A 19062-nucleotide genomic window follows, 5' to 3' on the forward strand; every position below is an offset into this window, starting at 1 on the left:
AGTTGTTTTGGGGCTACGGGGAGCTTAAATGGGTCGAACAACGTATATGTTGCATATCTCTACGAATTACTTTTTTACGATTGGATTACTCTTAGCTTTGCTAACCGAAGAAGTAGGCGCTTTCAAGAGCTCGGAAAAAGTAGGTTTGAACGGTACAACAGCGGAAGGAGACCAAAACGAAAAGCAGCTCGAAACGTGAAACGACGGTGAACGGTATCGATCGCTCTTTGGTCAGGAAATTGTTTTTATTTTTGAGTTTTAGAAGAAAAATACTACCAGAGCCACTGATCGGTGTAAGAGTCGGTTGCATACTTGGAAACGAAGTTTGAATGTTAATTAGCGCTTTACTTACATTAAATATATACCTCACATACCGTCATAAACAACCCACCGTCGAATTAAAGCTTCCACCATTGTCTTTTGTACATCGCAAACGCAGCAAAACGACGAGCGTAAAAAGTATTGACCGCGTACGGATCAATTTTCACTTTGTGGTCTCGTTTTTGCTTTAGTTTTGTAGCTTTTTGTTTACTTGTTTGTTTGTACCTTTGGAGCTCACGAATAATTTTAACATACGACGGGGACGAACTCTCTCTTCCTTATCACATTCATACCAAGCACACGCGGTACGTTCGCGTTGATATGAAACGGGTTGGTGCGTGTGTCAGACATGGATGTGAGCAGGGAACGAGACGTTCATCGAGCGTCGTGCGTAATTTTACTTCATTTAATAAGAGTTTGTTTTGGTTCTTTAGCAAAAAAAGGGAATAATAATTACATCAACAAACCGTTCTTTCGCTCTTTTTTCGTTGCCTCCTTCTTGGTCGCGCCTTTTAAGTGATGAATTTTAGTCAATTTCAAGCGTTTGCGCATTGATAACATTGAAGAAAACATAAGGAAAAAAAAAACAAAACCAAGCTATCGAACAGCCAGACAATCGTGTTTAACGGACAGTTATGCTCAACAAAAACAATAACAAAGAAACGATAAAAAGTAAAACAGGTTTTTATTTAACAACTAACAAAAACCGCTATGGTTTTTTTTTTGTTTTTTTCCGACTCTTCGCTACTTTGCTTCAAAGTAGCGAAAGATTGTGTGTGTGTTTTTGTTGACTGGAGAAGAGTCGTTACCTGGAGGGTAACAAGAGAAATCCATCGGTAAATCGGCTGATCGTACGCGAACAGAGGATAACAAACATAATCCATACGCACTTTTCCTACATACACTCACACACACAGAAACGATCGGCGATCTCGAAACGGTTTCGATTGCATTTTGTAGTCCTTTGGAGAGACAGTTTGCTCGATGCCCGCGCATGCATTTTCCGCTCCTCTCGTTATCTCTGTTGCGGTGTTGAGCCTTACTCTTGCCGCTTTGGAAGGAAAGTGGGTGGAGTTTCCACCCCAAAACCCTCGCTTTTCGCCCACCATCCCGGTCGTCTCCTGCTCCTAGTCGGTTTATTTATTTATTTTTTTGTTTGTTAAACTATAAATTATATCAACTATCACAGTAATTGGGTTTTCACTTCGCTACTCCGCGCCTCCTAGCCTCCCTGTCTATTGTTTTCGTGCTCTCTTTGTTTTGCTGTTTTGTTTTCTTCTCTATTTTTCCTTCTAGCCAGCCTTTATTTCGTCCCTTTGCCTAGCCGAAAAGGTGGATTGATTCGGGCTTGGAGTGGGGCACGCGGAATGAAACGATCTTCCTTAGTTGAAAGCAGTAGTTCCACTTTTCCGGTGGGTTTCCTTGCGCCGAATCCGTTTCCACCTTCCCAGAGGCCTCAGAGGGGATATATTTCCTGCTACCGAGCCGGATTCACTATGCCTTGGCCGCCTTGCTGGGACGAGGGAGACAACTGTAGCCGGCACTTACGTCGCAACCGCTCACGAGCAGGTTCATCAGCACCGAATTGCCGGACTGCTCCTGCTGCATGCCGGCAGCTCCGCCCAGCTGTCCATTTGGCCAGCGTCCACCGATTCCGTCCTGGCCCGCGCGGCCCCTTCCCTTCAGCTTCTGCGGTACCGGTGACGGTGCCATCAGCTGTTGCAGCAACTGTGGTGCCGACGACGACGACGACGACGAAGACGACAGGGAACCGCCTGCTTTGTGGCGCTTGCAGGACAAACCGGTTTCTGTCGGTTCGACGCCGTCGATGCCCGTCAGGGACCGCTTGTGGCTGGTGCCATTGGTGGGACTGTTGGGCTTTTTCGAGCCTGTCTGCTGTTGCGCTTGCTGTTGGCTCAATTTAACGGTGGCAGCTCCGTTTAGTTGTAGCAGGTCTTCGAATTTCCACCCATCGCCTAAAAAGGAAGTACGAATAATATTAATATCGGATGTCTGTTTGTTCAAATACCAAAAACTCTCGTGTGTCTCCGTGGTGTTGAATTTTTTTTTTTAAAATCTGGAAAAATATGCTGTACTGTTCCAAAACGTTCGGACGAACTGATCCAAATTTTCCCTTGAAAAACAAAATTAAGAAATGATAATTTCCCAATGAATTACAAAAGATCTAATTAAAGCCCCTAATCATAACATAAAACATATGGTAAATTCCACATCAAAGTCAAATGAAGTTACTCGATCGATATAACACCAGAACGCATCCAACGAACCGACAAAGTAATAAAACGAGCAACATTTATCCCTCGCAGGCATAAACCAGAACGGATGTCTGTCTTCTCCAACTGCACCGGGATCCGATATCGCAAGCATCACGAAGTGCAGTCGTTTGTCTGGCAAAGTTTTAAAAATATCGGCAGTGTTGATGAACTTTTTTATCCCCGAGTCCCGTACGTCTGTGGTTGATTTCTCCGCTTGGATGTTGCTGAGCATTTTTTTGTTTTTCAAAGAATGGTAGTTGGTGCTTACAGGGAATCCCCTAGCCATCAACAAAATTGCAAAATCGTTGAAATTCTCACCAGAAGAAGAAAATAAAAGCACAAGGAAAAGGGGACATATACGCTTAATGTTTCCCGAGATCGATTTCTTCTTTAGCAACATTTTTGGCGGGAAGGGCCAACGTGGCAGTTCGTGGTAGACGTGGCGAAGGGAACGGATACACTTTCCACTTCCACTTATCCACCGTGCAAAAGGAAAAAAAAGGTAGGAAAAAAAACTAACAGCCCAAGGAGGCACCACCCCATGTGGAAAGCGTATTATGGCGATATAAAAAGAATCTCACGTTTATTTTCGTGTCTCGGGCGGCTTTGAACCGCTCCGCGATGTTCCTTGTTCCCTTTTCCATACACCTTTTTTTTCGCCCGCTTCTTTTCCCATCGTTTTCGAGTGGCTGAGTGCGGTGCCACCAACGTTCTCCCGTACCAATCTCGGCCCCTTGAGTTTCGATGTTTTCACTTTCGCTTGCAGCCGACTGGCGTTTGCTTGGTCCAACGGGACCATTCCTTTCGTTCCGTTCCGCGAGACATAAGGAAAAGCGCGGGTGCAGCAACCGCCACACCATATCGTGCATTTCGGGAATATCTTTGGGAAAGTCTTCAGTCAGATGATGGGTTTCACACCGCGTGCCCACCTATGTTGGGTTGTTTTGTCAGTCGAAAAAGAAAGCATCCCGCCATCCGGCACTTTTCTCGGCTGTCGCGCCGTGTGCCGGCTTGCTGTGCTTTCTTCTGCTTCTCAAACCGATTAAGATGGTACCATTTAACATTTATGCACTTTTGCGACGCTCCAAGGTGTTCTGTCTTCCGATCGCTTTACAGAAATACTGAAGTCTTAACGGACGGTTGCTTTGGGTGAAATAAAAAAGCAGCTCGTCAAAAACGTTCCAATTCTTTCAAGAAAACAAGAGCAACCTGATCCCGATCGTCCCGTCTTTTGAATAACCGGGCTGGGACGACTGGTAGGGAAAGTGATTTCGCTCTCGGTGTTTGTTGGGTGGTCGATTGTGACGGGCGGAACGGTTTAAAAATATCTTCTTCCTGTAGAACCGTGCCCTCAGCCGATGGTAACAAATGTGGGAACGCTAATGGAAATGAAATGCGATGGAGGAAATGCAGCATCCGTAAAACTCTCGATCGGATCTCTGGAAAGCTCACTCATCCGGATGTTGCGAATCTACCCTATTTTGTATTCCCTTCCCAAGAAACTCGATTGCTCGATTGCTGCACGCCCCTAGTGAAAGTGAGTTCCTTGCGAGCAAACAGTTTAAAAAATTGTTACTGTTCGATTGCTTTGTGCCTTACGAAGGAGATAAGGTTTCGGGGGGGATTAAGTGAACAGCGATCGCACCACCAAACGAAGCTAATTGCTTTTGCGCTCACTCGCCGTACCTCACTCCTTCATCGCCTTCGCGCAGTTTTTCATCATTATTTGGGCACTATTTTTAGCCATCTCACATTCGGTCTTTGAGTGCCGATCGTATTCGGGAGTAATAGTATCAACGTTCAACCTGCTTGGTGCGGTGGTGGGGAGTAAGGGGGAGAGGATATTGGATCACGATTGCCAGAGAAAAGAGGGCCCGCCGCACGTGGCACGGCAGTACATTCCACGGTCCGCAGAGATTTCGCGGAAGGTGAGGAAGGATACGGGGAAACGGCGGAGTCATATGCTTCGTCGCAAGCACGGTTCGAGGAAGAAAAAGGAAATTGTAACCGCACGCCGAGCCGCCGGATATGGCAGCGCGCACAAGCGGTTAATTATCTCTAATGAAGGAATTAAATTTCATCTTTCAAAATTCTCCTCCCAGGTCATCGATCGCTGAGCGGTTCGATCGGATACGGAACCAGTTCATCCAGGTGGGAAATTATCGTCGGATTCGTACCACTCACATCTGTGATATATCCGGATGGAGCACGCAATGGAATGAGACATCTTTGTGTGATCTGGATATTCCCAGAGGGCCTCCGATGGATATCAATTATCACCGACGTGTGGACGGAACGAGACCATGAACAAACGTCGAGAAACGTGCAAGCTGCATCGATCGAATGTTAATTGATGCCGAGGTGAGTCTGCACGTCATGTGGGAAATCGTGCGGAAACGTGATGTGCCATTTCTGACTCGCATTTTTAAACCCAAATATAATCCCTTCAGAGATCAGGAACTTGAAACTTCTTCTCAAGACGTTGTTTGGATCAGTACAGCATATTTGGTTGTTTTTACCAATTTCTAAAGCGCCTCTAACGTGTCGGTCCGGTTTGGATTCCCACACCGAGAACTTACACAACTTCAAGCTCGCCGGTAGCACAACCATCGGGTGTTGAAGCAGGCTCTCCTCCAGCAGCTTCATGCGCTTGCCGTTCTGCTGGCATTGGGTTTCTGGCTCGCTCTGTTGGTGGTGTTGCTGGCTGTGCTGTTGTTGCGCTATCAGGATCTGATTGCTGGCATTGTTTCCGCTGGCGTTCGGTTGCGTTTCTTGCGCCTGTATGCTGATGACATTTCCCCCGCAGAGGAGTGCCGCCAGGCTCGATTCAATTGACGGTTGCGGTGGTGGTGGTGATTGTTGCGTTGATTTACTGTCATTATTGCCTTCGTCCGTACGGGCGGAGGTGGAGGAGTTGGTGGCTCCGATCGTGATGTCGGTAATGAGACCGTGGGATTGTTTGCCAATCAGCAGTTGATGCTGTTGCTGCTGTTGGCGGGTCTGTTCTAGTGCACCGAATTCGTCTTTGATGAAAAACTTCCCGGAGAGGCCGAACGGGCCGCCGTGGGCGCTGCCGTCGATGGTGGCCGCCGGTGCGCCCCACAACAAATCGTCCGAGGTGAGCAGCGGCAGATCGTCCACCTCGCTCATCGAGATGTACGGGGCCCGCATCGTCAGATCGATCTCGTCCATGTTAAGGCTCATAAATGCAAGGTCATCCTCGGGCAGGGAACCGTTCGGGCTGCACAGCGACGGCAGGCTGCTGCTTTCGGGACTCTGGAAAAGTGAGACAAACAGAAAAAAAGAAGATTGAAGTTAGTTAAATCAGAGCACCCATCATTCGCATCGATGCCATCATCATCATCAGCGTCTTCGTTATAGATCGTTTGCTTTCCCTAAACCACCAACCTACAGCTTGTCAGTAGCAAGAAATAAATAAAAGCCCTAATCCGAACCGGAAAATTCTTCATCTTTCCCGACGCAACTTTGCTTGTCCCATTTTATTTTTTCAGGCGATTATGTTCGTGGCATAGAATGGCAGAGGATTACCCGAGAGTCGCGTACCGAAAAAGCCATAGACGAAGCACCTCACGTGCCATTTGTGCTTTCATTTTCGTCAACCTTTCGGAGAGGGTAGGTGGTGGTGGTTGACGGTTGGCAATTTATTTTTCCCCCTTCTTATATTCGCTTCTGAATTCCCCGGGCTTATGGCAGGCAAACGGTGGATGTGTGTGCGTGCGTGTGTGCTTGCAAGATCATGTGCTGAATTTTAACGACATGGCGGTAACGGCTTTCATTGCCACGACTTGAGTTCCCAAGACTGGCAAGTTCCAGCTCTAGTTCGGTGGTTCCCCAATAACCCTTTTTTTCTCAAGACAAACCGTACCTGGTTGGCTCACAGCTCGTAACCTGGTGGTGATGATGGCGGGTGCCTTTTTTGTTTGCCCCCGGACCTGTCCGGGACTTCATGCTTCTGTTCGAGACGGTGGGGTTTTCTTCTATCTTACTTTCCTTTCCTACATCCCACGCAACCCGTTATTTGTTGGCGATGTTCGCAACGTGTGCTGCGGGACAAGTAGAACTTTCCCCGAGCGCACTGGAGCAGTGGATCAGTGGACCATTCTTCTGCCCCGAGGTTCATCCCCCGTCCCCCTCCGAATCTCACCGTAAACAAGCTCGGCATGAGAGCACATAAGAATCTGACAAATTGCAAATATTCGTCACGTGTCGCCCAGGTGGGATTGGTGTAGGTGGCGTTTTCACCTCACCACCACCGAGCGACCCTCTCGCTCTTTCTTCGCCGCGGTGAAATCTCATCGATTTTGTTTGTGCGAAATGTGGCGTCGGCGTGGGACGCGTATGAAAAAAAAACCAAGACAAAATGAAAGCAAAAAGGTGTCAATACCGAAAAGATAGCAATAGGTTGGGAAATCCGATTTCCCGCATCGGTTCCCACACCGGAATGCTTTGTTTTCCAAGCACACATGCGGTGCCGCCCGCTATTAGCAATTTAAATGTGCCTCTTTCGGGACGGAACACGTGTAGGCGGGACTATTAAAATAGAATCGAATGGGAAAAGTTTCCCGTAACCCCTCGAAAAGGGGCAGGGATGTGTGGGGGTTGGGTGTGGCGGGCATCAAGGGTCTATCGAAGAAGAATAGTTTTCGGGGGAGGCATGATGGAACGATTGACGAAAGCACAGAACGACGATTTGTTCGTTCCGATGGTCGACAAATCGGATACAAAACACCAGCGGACGCCCATTTGGAGCGCATTTTCCCAGCATGTCTTCCCAAGAAAAGCTTCTCGATGGCCACCGGTCAACTCCTTACGCCTTCGCCGAAGCGGAGCGCCAACTTTCGCAGCACTTTGATAAATGATTCTTCCTTCCATCATGCAGCTGCACGCGCAAGGTACGATGAAAAGCAATTAGAAACATAAGTTCCACCGGAGGCAATTTTTAGCACGTGACACACACACACACCGCCCGGGAACCGGCCTCGGCCTCGGGGTGGTTGGCTTGGTTGGCGTGCCGCGGATCAACTTCGGAGCTCGGGAGCAGCCATGGCCGATCGATTGCTGAGCAAATACGACGGAGCAAACTTGAAACGCAAAAACAAAACTCACACACACACACACGCACACTAAACAAACACTCGAGAAGTGAAACCCCAGCCAGAAACGCTAATTGTTTTTACCCTCGAAACATGCGGTGTCGCCAGACCGGACACGTTGACGACCGCGAGATATATATTAATTATATCTAATTGAACGTAGCTGCGACGCTGCGTTGGCTGCCATGTTACCGATGAGGCCAAAGTTTTGTCCCACGTTCCGGCGTTAGGTAACGCGAGCGCCAAGAATTAAGTTTCAACCAGGCGCAACTTAATCGAACGTCTGATACCGCTTGATTAAACATTGTAAAATATACTGCTGGCAAAACGATATATCCTCTTATGGAAGCCAAGTGGCAGAGTACTCTTCGAAAGGACCGAGGATTACATTGCCGTTTTCTTACAACTTCCTCATGCGAAATGTTCTAGCTGACGAAGTACGAATGGCGTATGCCATTGACAAGCAAGGTAACGGGCGTGTGTAAGCGCGTGTACTAGAGGACTTGAGCTAATAGAGTAGTAAACGAGTGGCCATTGGCGAGAATACGATCCACTCTAGATAGCCTAAGGCAAAGGATTAGTGACAGAAGGGTAAATAAATACTTTCCACGCTTATTTATCAAACACGATTTACGTGTGTATTACTGTTACGTCCTTGGTACTCAGAGGTACTTCACAACTGTTCGTGATAGATGAAATCCTGGCGTGGACATGGGAGATGAGAGTGTTTATAAACTACTTTCGGAAGGGCATGTAGGAAGTATCTCAACTACCACAATTAACTGCGCAACCGTCATCTCTTTTACTTCCGATTTGATTAACTCCACAGAAGGATTGTAAAGATATCATGCCAAGCGGAGGAGGTAAACCATATTTGGACGTGAGTGGCATGTGTAATGGTTAATGGAAAAGGGTCACCATACAAGTCACACCGCTATCGAAGGGGGCATACACACGCTCCGGGCAGCTGATAACGAGCCACAGATCATCAGAGGAATGCGTGAACCGGTGTGCAATGGAGTATAGAAATTATAGCACATTATCTCTTACGTCGTATCGTACGATGACCGACAAACCGAACCGACCGACCGGTTGACCGGGCCTGGATCTGGTCTTGACAGTGAAAAATAATCAACCGAAGTGTAATCGCATTTTTTAACGTCCCCTGCTCCACCGGGCATGTTCCGAATTCGGGAGAATTTGCAAAAAATATGTGGCGGGGAAATGGTCATATCGGAACGATTCCGGATAAAACCATGACGGTTGTCATTTTTCACTGGCGAGGAAGGAATTAAGTCGCGCGACTGCATTTAAGTCTCGTTCCATCGGAAGGCGTTGGAAACCTCCGAAGGGACGCATGCCATCGATTATGGTCACATCGACAGGAGGTGAGACAAAAAAAAAAAAACGCACGCAAAAAGTTGTCGGCAGATAAGCTAATTGACATTGTGCGAGCGAGAGAAGAAAGCTAGAGAGGGTCGTCTGAAACCTTATCGCGAATTGCACCTCACGCCCTTCATGTGTGTGTGTGTACTGTTGATTACTAGCTGTTCAACACACATATACCTAACCTCTCCCGTAACCTTCGCCCAGTTACCGACAAACTTCTCGCTTGCTGACCGTGCAACATTCGTGATAACGATAGCAGCATTGCCCCGGGGATCATACGACCGATGCACAACGAAGGGGGAAGAGTAAGCGGTTGAGGGGCCCAACGGAGGTTTGCGGAAGAAAACTTCTTCCAAATGCCACGCTCCGTACACGCTGTGATCTGAACTTGACGGTTTTCTTAAAGCGCCTCCTAGGATGGACCGATGTGGCGTGATAGCAGGAAGTTTTAGTTCAACTTGACATATAGACCAAATAGAACACAGGCCTAAGACGTGAACGTCAGAGTTTGGCCTAAAGAGGATGGGGAAGGCTTGCGGTTGACGTTCTGTATCCCCTCCCAGACAAACTCCATTAATCCCCATCTGGTTAACAGATACCCATGTCTCGTGGCTCAGTTTCTGAAGGTAACTCCAAAGTTCGGGAGTTCCGGGAGTTCTAGGAACCTACCTTCGATATGCCGGGCGACAGTAAATGCGGCGAGGGGCTAACCTCGCTCGTTTCGTCCCGGTAGTTGATGAACGGATCGTTGCTGGTGGCATTGTGCTGGCTGCCTATGCTCCGGCCGGTGGCACTGTGGTCGAGGGATACCGAGACGGCGCTGGACGCGGAAGAACCCAGGCCGGACGTGCCGGAAGGTGAGCTCGGATGGGAGGAGAGCGAGCGGCTTGGGGACGATGGCACCGGTGACGAGGACGAGCTCGACGAGGCAGACGAGGATAACGAGCCCGGGGACGTCTGGTTGTTCGGGGACGGCGTCTGATGATGTTGCGTCTGGTGCAGGTGCTGATGCTGGAGCTGTTGTTGCAACTGCTCTTGCTGTTGTTGGCCTTGCTGGCCGGCGGAGGTCGGGATCGGGGACGCGGTGGAGATACTGCCGACCGACTGGACCACCATCGAGGTGCCGTCGAGCCGCGTATCCTGGGAGTCGAGCGAGCACAGCTCGTCTTGTAGCAGCGTGTAGCTGTCCGGGATGATAAAGTCATCGAACATTTCATCATTGAAGAAGGTGCCGGATTCCTCCAACGGAATGCATGCATCGCCCGCCGTCGGTGCCAGATGCGTCAGGTCATCCGGCTCATCTTTAAGCACTGCAGGAAGAGAATGGAAACGAGAAAAGGATTAGTTGATACATGAGGGATGTAGCTGCTTAACTATGTCGTTCCCCAAGTTGTGTCACATGAATCGGCGATATAGGAAGGTATTTGGATAGAGTGTTGGATTTGGGAATGTTCGAGAGGAAAGACTAGTGGAACGAGCAAGTTTTAAGGGATTACTAGAAATCTTAGGGATATAATATAACCTAACCATCTTTAACACGTGACATTGGTATATTCCTCAGGAAGTAGCGATCTCGAAGTGCCATTTTGCATAATCAAAAAAACCTATTCAAATCACAAATTAGTTTCGTATTCAACGCGCAATATCTCCAACGATGTAATAAGGGCTTTATGTGTTCCTTATAATGCTCCGAGCCAAACACCATATCATGATTATCAACCGTTTTATAGCGGCAGTCAAAAAAGTATATACAAAAGAAGTCTAAAAGTTGCGATTAAGCTGGGAAACGGATGCTTCTTACGCTGCCGAAGAAGAGATCGCCGTGTGACCCCGCAGGTCTGTGGACACCGCGCGGAAAGCGCTCCCAGGGATGAAAGAATGCGGAAGCAGGATTTGGAAAACGGTTTCCTCCCTAATGGCGCGGCAACCTTTCGATACTTTCGCCCCGAGGGATTGTGAGACGGTTTTACGACAAGGCAAGAAGAAGGAAGTCGTTAAGACAGATTTGCATTACAAGTGCACTAAATATTCAAGCTGCGTTGGTGATGGCGCGCGGGCCTAAGGTCGGGCTGGAGAGGGGGTGCCACTTGAGCTTAGTTTTATGTGTGTATGCGTAATAAACGATCTGGGAAGAACATCGCCCTTCTGACGGACCCGGAGCCCTTGTGGTACGTGCTTTCCATTTTCGATAGCCAACCGCACAAGGAAGGAAAAGAAACAAGTGCTTTTCCCTCAGAAAAGCTTCAGTTATTTTTTTTTCTTCCCCAAGATATTTCGAGAGGGCGGCTCCACCTAGAATGACATCCGGAGGGCGAGGATTGAAAAATACTACTTCCCGCGGCCATGGGAAAATGTTTGCCACGCGAAGCAAGGAAAATCAAACATTATCATGATGCTTTTCCCTGCTCAAATGTTCCAGAAGGGGCAGCGTTTCCATAGGTCACCGTCATCCCGGATTGATCTTTGCCGGTGCTGCCCCACGGAAGGGTCCTGGCCGACGTTACGCATGAAACATAAAAACTCCCGGCGTGATCGTTCTCGCGTGTTTCGCGTGGCGTTTTTGGTCGGCGATCGTTCGAGATACCGTACGGCAGGAGTGGCATATACTATATAACAGCAGCTTAAAAAAAACCAGTAAACTGAAGCAGAATATGGAGAACACGTGCCCAGGGCGTCCTAGGGCGGACATGTAACAAAGTGAAGCCTACGCTCGTCGGACGGGTCGTTGGGAAATGGTGCGTTCGTCCTTTTTCACTTTCCCGGCATCCACAGGACGGCCAGGGACGCGGACGGAGGCGGAGGTGAGTTTTGATTTGAATATTCAAATTACATGATTATTTCGGTGTTTAAGGGTGTTCTGGGTCGTCACCGGTCGTCCGACCGGCCCTTTCCACTACACCACCCGAGGACTTCCCGAGGGGCGAAGGTGAGCGCGGTGCGACGAAGGGCGCGACGACGGAACGTGCGTGATGTTTGCGTGGCCCGAACCCAAACGCACTTCACTCCATCCGGGCGGCAGCAGCGGAACAGGAACGGATGCGTGAGCGGTAAGTGAATATGTGTGTGGCCAATTCCATGTGTCGATGTGTGTATGCGCATTAGTTCTCACGCTCGGCACCGGCTACAGGGGAAGAAAAGGGACTGGCCCGGGGTCCTTACCGAACCCCCGGGGGGATTGGCTTCCTAACGAAGTAGCTAAATCACCAGCAACCTCTGCGTGAGACCGCGCTGTACGGAAAACAAACGTCCGACACCTAACCGAACGGTCTGGGAAAGGCAGGCAAACAGCAAATCGAATTTGTTATGTCACAACGAGGTCGGGAAGGTCTGTGAGGTGAAGGAACCAAGGGCAGGTGTGATGTTTGACACCTCTGGCTGGGTATTGGCTTCGACCGGTCTCTGCAGGAGTGAGATTCTGGTGGAAAAGATGAACATGCGACTATGAATTTGTGAAATTCACCATTATTTCTGGGCATTCTAAAACCTTCCTTTATGTTTTGTGATGGGCCCTTGCAAAGCCGTTAGAACACTCCCATTTGAGTCCCGTTAGAGTATGACTGATTATGCGGAGTAATTTTGCAACAATTTGCGTCAGAGACCTCTTGTATCATTAATACTGAAAGATGGCGAGATTCCCCAGTGGATCGGGAAGTGGCAAATGCAGCCCGGTCCCGTCACATCCTGACCACCAAAATCTCAGTCTAGACGGATCAACATCGGGGAAACCCGTCATCTTCCGTACAAAGAGGGACAGGGAGCAAGCACTCGAAAAGCCTCAAATTTTCCTTACCGTACCACAAAGGTAGCACATTGATGCGCGTGTAATGGAGGAGAATACAAAAAATAATGACGTGATATGAAAACGGACACAAAGTACGGCAAGGAAAGTAGAAGAAGCGACAAAAGGAAACCTTAGGCAACGCTGTGGGCTCTAAGGGAGATTGCGGTGACACTGTGGTATTTTGGTGCAGATTCTTCAAACAGCCAGCGTAAATCGTTTCAGTGGGGATCGTTTATGTAAGGTTATCTTGCGGAACCCCCCCGAAGATCCCCATACAGCAGCACGTTCCGTGTCGGAGAATGGCAAAGCGAATACCGAAATATATCACTTTGTTTTGCCTGACGAACCCCAACGTTGGCCGGGTTCGGTTTCCCAACGAAAAAGAATGGAAGTGCTTCATTTCCATGTAAATGTAAACGACAAATACATTCTAGATTTTGGGGGAGAAAAACGCTGGAATTTTGCGTCCCTCCTTTGGGCCGTTAATTTGGGCGAGCAAGCGCCGACGATGGGAATGAAGAAATTCCAGCAATGGAGGAAAAAAGTATGGCTGTCATATGATCAACGGGTTCATCTGATGGATAGCGGGGTTTGGAGATGCTGCCATGCGATGGAATGGTTCGCTCGAAAATACTCGTAAATGCGACCCAAAATTGTGCTTCAAGTTCCATCACTCCAGGGGCCGAGGGGGGTTTGATTCATTAGTCATTCCTCAAACTTTTCACGCACCATTCTGGACCGGAAGGTTGCAGGAAATGGGGGGGTGGGAATGGCACAACGAAGGGTCGGTTTGAACTTTAATCTGACTATTTTTCCAAAGGCAATGGCGCCGGTGGGTACACGTTTCGGAGATCTCAACTCCCCAACTCCAGACCCTCGGTACAACGCGGTGAAACACGTCACGGAGAACGGATTGTGGTGGAGGAATATCGTCATCAAATTCATCACGGGTTAAATTCGCTCGCTTCTTGAGACGTTTCGTGCGGCCCTGCCACCACACATATATACCAACGAACCTCGTGCCATCACGCCAAGCCTATCCTTATTGAGCCGCGCTTCACGAGCGACCATTGCAAAGAGGTAAACGGGACGATAAGGGTCTTCTTTTGCATCCTTAATATCCGAGCCAAATATTCACTCGAGCACGATAAGGCGGAAAATGGGATGAAGTATTAAGATCCCTCACGATAAGCAGATGGTAGGCGTGCAGTCGGGGGATCTAGAGAACAAGTGCGAAGGAAAGGAGTGAAGCACATGGACCACGTGAACACTCGTCCGCCCTTCTTGGGCGCTAACTCGTCAGAAAAATTGGCGCAAGGAGTTCGGTCGGTGTGACATCAGGCATCAGGCGGAGTGTCGCGCGTTCGTCAACGGTAATGACAAGTGGATTATAAAGATTAAGCTCTTTCTCAGAAAGGATGCCGGGAGGGGCCGGGTAAGTTTCCTAAGGCACACAGCCCTTACCCTCCGCCAGTAGACGGTCGACTCGCGTACGCCGCCGTTTGCAGCTGGATCGATATTTCCCAAGGGGTTTGGCGCTCGTTTGATGACGTTCTCATATCCTTCTGGTCGCAAGAATAGAGCAAAGTAGTGTGTAAGAGCCTTAGAAATAAAGTTCATTTATGTTATGAAACTGGAATTGATTTGCTCTGTATTAGGTACACTTTACGACGCCACAGTAAAATCAGTCCCAATAATTGGGGCACCCATTTGGTGACATATAGACGTATCAAATTTGACGGGCGTTTTTGTTAAATCGTGTTGTAGTTTACCATTACATCCTAGATTTTTCCAAGCGCCTCAAACCCTCCAGGTTATCATAAAAAAGTACCAACACCGAACTCAATTTGTCCGGCCGTATCTTGACTTTACCATGCGGAGATTACCGAAGCTTGTCTACCCTGAATGTAAGACAACTCCCTCGAGTCCTATTTTGAATGAATGAATGATGATGATGATGACGCGAACGATGACGACAAGGGGGTTGGCTACCGAGGACTCATTTTTCCTGCTTTTGAGTGGCCCAAAAGTTGCAGAAAGCACAATATATTGCACCCCAACGGAGACAGATCAGTGTCTTACAAAGAGTAGATGGCACACAATAGGAGGAACCCGATTGGACATGTTTGGAGGGCACACATGCGGAATGGGAAGCTGGAACTGGCTGCATGCTGCTGCTGGCATGAAACAACAATTGGAGCAATCCAAGAAACGGACGGCCTCTAATGTGCCGTCAGTGGAAGGGCGCAGCACAGACCGGAACTCGCCAGACCGTCAGCAAGCTGAATTATCCACCCGGTGGTGGTGCGTCGGTGTTGGCGTCCACTCCGAGGCGGTCTGGAAATTGGATAGCGGTCGTTCCCGGTTCCGTTTGCTATGCTCTTTTTTTTGCCCCTCCCTCCCGCACATCGGGTGGGATTTCCCAGGGAATCTAGGTCAGTAGAGGAGTGTGCTGTTACACTATCCTGCTCCACCGGGTCCTCGGGATGGGAACAAAAATTGGAGCAAACTGGATGGGGAAACACTGTAGGAACACATTCTGTCCACTTCTCTCTTCCACTCGCTCTCTCTCTCTCACTCTGTTTCTAACAACCTCGTTTGGCTATGCTCGCGTCCAACAAAAGCATCGAGGATCGAACCAAGTGATGAAAAATCAACCACATAGCGCGTCCGTACTTTGGGAAAATCCTCCGGGAAGGAAGAACCATGGTGAAAGCAAATCACCAACTCTCACACTGCTGACGGCGCTTCTTTCGCCACCGCCGCCGCCCCTGGGAACCCTCGCAAAGCCCAAGAGTTATATGCTGAACACCCGACACCACCCAGCGTCTCGCGTATAACCGACGCTATCGCCTCGGAAAAAGTCGTTCAGCTTTCATCACGTGATAGCAACTTTGACCAGAAGGAGTTCGGAAGCACGCTGTGCCCTTTTGCCTGGCTTGCGGCCCCTTCACTGCCACTTCGTCACGGGGAGGAACGGAAAATCGTACGCTGGAGGGTGAAAAGCGAAAGTGACACGGAAAAGGATACGGCGGCAATGGTCCACCATAACTGTGCCGGGAAGCGAAGAACGAGCGCCGTTTGAGCTCATTAAATAGAAACAGGAGTACCGCGTATACGTTGAAGGCGGTTGGATCGCGGGGGAAAAAGGCACAAATTGGGAAAGTGGGAACGGTCCGTAACGTTACGATTGGACGTAACGGTTCGAAACCCTCCCCCCGGGAGCGAATCTTCGAAGAGACGGGAAGCGAGGAAAATCCTTTTCAATCACCACCAACACCAGCACCACAGCACGGCCAGAGGATACCGCTGGGAAAGATGGGACATTCTTCATGGCAACGACGGGGAACGGAAAGTTATGAAGAAGAGGAGGACGTTAACGGCGGATGGGTCAAAATGAACGTACATACGCTTTTTACCAGCACCGTTTCCAGGAGGTTTTTTGGGACGAAAGTGGAATTTTTAGTGCCGCTAAAATGGGACAATCATGAGGAAATCCCCATTATACCGCAGGGGAGGTGAGGCTTTGGATGCTGTTTATCGACGGGACACTGGGAAGTTGGAAATCAATTCCCGCTGAATTTATGACCATAAAACTGGCCCTCGGCTCCACCGTATGGGCATCGGTGGGCGAAAAAGAAATGTTCTTGAAGCGGGAAAAAGTGGGAAAAATCGCTGAAGGAATTATGGACGATACTTTATTTGTCTTTCCCCTTCCCAAGTGGTCTACTTTCTATCCCTGTCGTTTCTACTTACTTGTCAATCCCGGCTCTTCCTCGGAGAACATCAGGAATCCCTTATTCATATCTTCCGTCCGTGGGGCGAAGATTTTCTCGGTGGCGTGCTGGGGTTTGCTTCCCGCTGCGCCACTGCCTCCACCGCTGACGCCGTTGCAGCCTCCTGCACTGGCTCCACCACTTGCCGGAAGCGTTACGAACAGCTTCGCCGTAACGGACTGCAGTAACGCCGGTGACGATTGCTGCGATTGCAGTGCAGTACCGAGCTGTTTGACGATTGCTTTCGGCTTTTCGGCACTTTGGGTACCGCTGGCACCACCACCACCACCACCACTACCACCGTTCGGGAGACTGGTAAAGATCGAGGCCGTAACCGATACCGGACGGCCGACGGACGGTAACGCTGCTGATGCTGGTACCGATCCGGGTTTCGGCGCAAAACCACCACCGACTGTAGAGCTGTTGTTGCTGTTCAGCTCGCGCAGAATTCGGTTCGACGTTGGTTCACTTTCCGCGGCAACCTTCACACACACTTTACCAGCACTAGCAACACCACCGGAGTACAGTTCAACCAGTTCTTCCGCACTGTTGTTGTTGTTGTTGTTGTTGTTGTTGGCGCCAAGTTTGACGTTTGGCGTTTGGCTGATGCCCGAACGCACCGGGATCGTTGCAATTGTTTGTTCAGCTGTCACAATATCAACACCGGACGATGGCACGGCGCAGTTTTCTGCTGCAGCTACTGGTGCTGTATTGTGCGGTTCGACACCACTGGTGACACCACTGACACACTGTTCTGCTTCTTCTGGCAACAGCTGCTGACGTGCTTCCAGTTGTGCATACGACAAAATTTCATCTTTGTTCTCCACACCACTGTGAATTTGACAGTTGACGAGACAAATAAATAAACGACGCTCTTCACCGTTGCTGCCATGGGGCAGGAACGTGCTCTCGTGCTCCTTCGTCCACTTCGGTGTCTATGTCCACCTCTGACTTTTGGAACCTCTTTTTATAACACTCTTTATTCAAGATTAATACTCTTTATTCAATAGGTAACGGCTAGGAAAACTGACTCGGTTGAATAAAACTACTCATAAAAAAAACCCAATTATAAGGATAGAAAGAAACTCCTCGAATCAAGCATTTATTAATAATCTGACAAATTTTAGAACATGTAATAAATGCCGGTCCCCTCGATTGACACTATCGGCTGAGCCGCCATCAGGTAAGCCGCCAACGGCTGCTGCAGATAAACATCTGCCTAGAAATCTCTAGAAACGTCTCTCAAGATCGTGGCATCGAAGGAAGGAAAAGTTAAACGCCCGGCTTGTGTGGCACTTCCACTTTCTTTTCTGTCCCCGCCCAAAACACACACACACACCCCGCATCATCATGTGTTTTTTTTACAGTGCTTTTCTTATTTTGTATCGTCTTTTTGTCTCTTCCAAACGACGCTCGTGTCCGAGCTGGGGCCATTGGCACCGGTGTCCTTCACCGTGAAAATATTTTGCGTACTCCCCCCCCATGGCTCTTTGCGCCAACCATCATTCCACCGGGAGAGTTTGGGGGCAGAGGGCGATCAACGGTGTGGTCAACGCTTTCGGGTGAGAATGCAAAATTTTCGAGACATCAAAATAGCTGAAAGAGAAAAACACACGCACCAGCATCGTGCCCGCCGTAATCGTGGTAAACCCGTACCCGTACGGCGTCGAACGGAAAACATCCGCTGATGAAGAGTGAAAAATATATCGTTCTGTCAGCCGGTACGCTGTTTTCGCGGCGAGAGCTTTCCCCGAGAAGAAGAATCGGGTGCAGGTTAGTGGGTTTTTGGGGGAGTCGTACGCGTGCTGGGTTCGGTATGCCTGGTGCGCTTGTATGTTTGCTCGTATATTCTTTTTTACTTTCATCTTCATTCAAATTCGAAACAAACCCCAAGCTGATCATTCGTAGTCGAATCACATGATCCAATGAAAAAGATCATGTTTACGGAAAAACCCCAAACGGTGCAAATAAGTTTCCCTCTATATCCTTATTTCGTAATTTTAGGTGTATGCAAACGTTTTCCCTGGCGAGATCTCGTAGTATCGATTCTGGTAGACGCGATGGAGACAACTAGCCTGCCGGGAAACTACGTTCTGTCACACACACATTTCGCAGCTTGTATGGAAGCGGGAACATATTTTCGTCTATTTTTGGATTATTTAAAATAAGTCAAACTTGGCTTATGGTGCATTCTTTCTGGTCATATTTTCTTCTTCAATTGATATTTTTTTATTTCGGTCCGCTCTGCATGCATGTTCGCTGCATGCTTTCTCCTACGCGATGATACTATTTTTAAAGTCGATGGGTGTCCGTGTGTTTATGTGTGTGTGCGTAGAGGATGTGTATTTTTTCAATCTACTTTTTACTGCTACTTTTTCAGACGTCCATCAGAGAGCAACGGGCAA

General features: G+C 48.8%; 1 protein-coding gene across 1 annotated transcript in view; it reads right to left on the reverse strand.

Annotated features, from left to right (window-relative positions):
- Positions 1–1233: 1233 nt before the first annotated feature.
- The window catches only part of LOC131288728 (protein similar), a 116210-nt gene continuing 98381 nt past the window's right edge, over positions 1234–19062 (reverse strand). Inside the window, exons 7-10 of the mRNA XM_058317900.1 lie at positions 16638–17488; positions 9770–10410; positions 5177–5873; positions 1234–2297 (exon numbers count right to left, since the gene is read on the reverse strand). Coding sequence (XP_058173883.1) covers positions 1816–2297; positions 5177–5873; positions 9770–10410; positions 16638–17488 — 2671 coding nt within the window. The 3' untranslated portion in view covers positions 1234–1815. The remainder of the gene's footprint in view (positions 2298–5176; positions 5874–9769; positions 10411–16637; positions 17489–19062) is intronic.

This window comes from Anopheles ziemanni, chromosome 3, assembly GCF_943734765.1.
Source record: "Anopheles ziemanni chromosome 3, idAnoZiCoDA_A2_x.2, whole genome shotgun sequence".
Lineage (NCBI taxonomy): Eukaryota > Metazoa > Arthropoda > Insecta > Diptera > Culicidae > Anopheles > Anopheles ziemanni.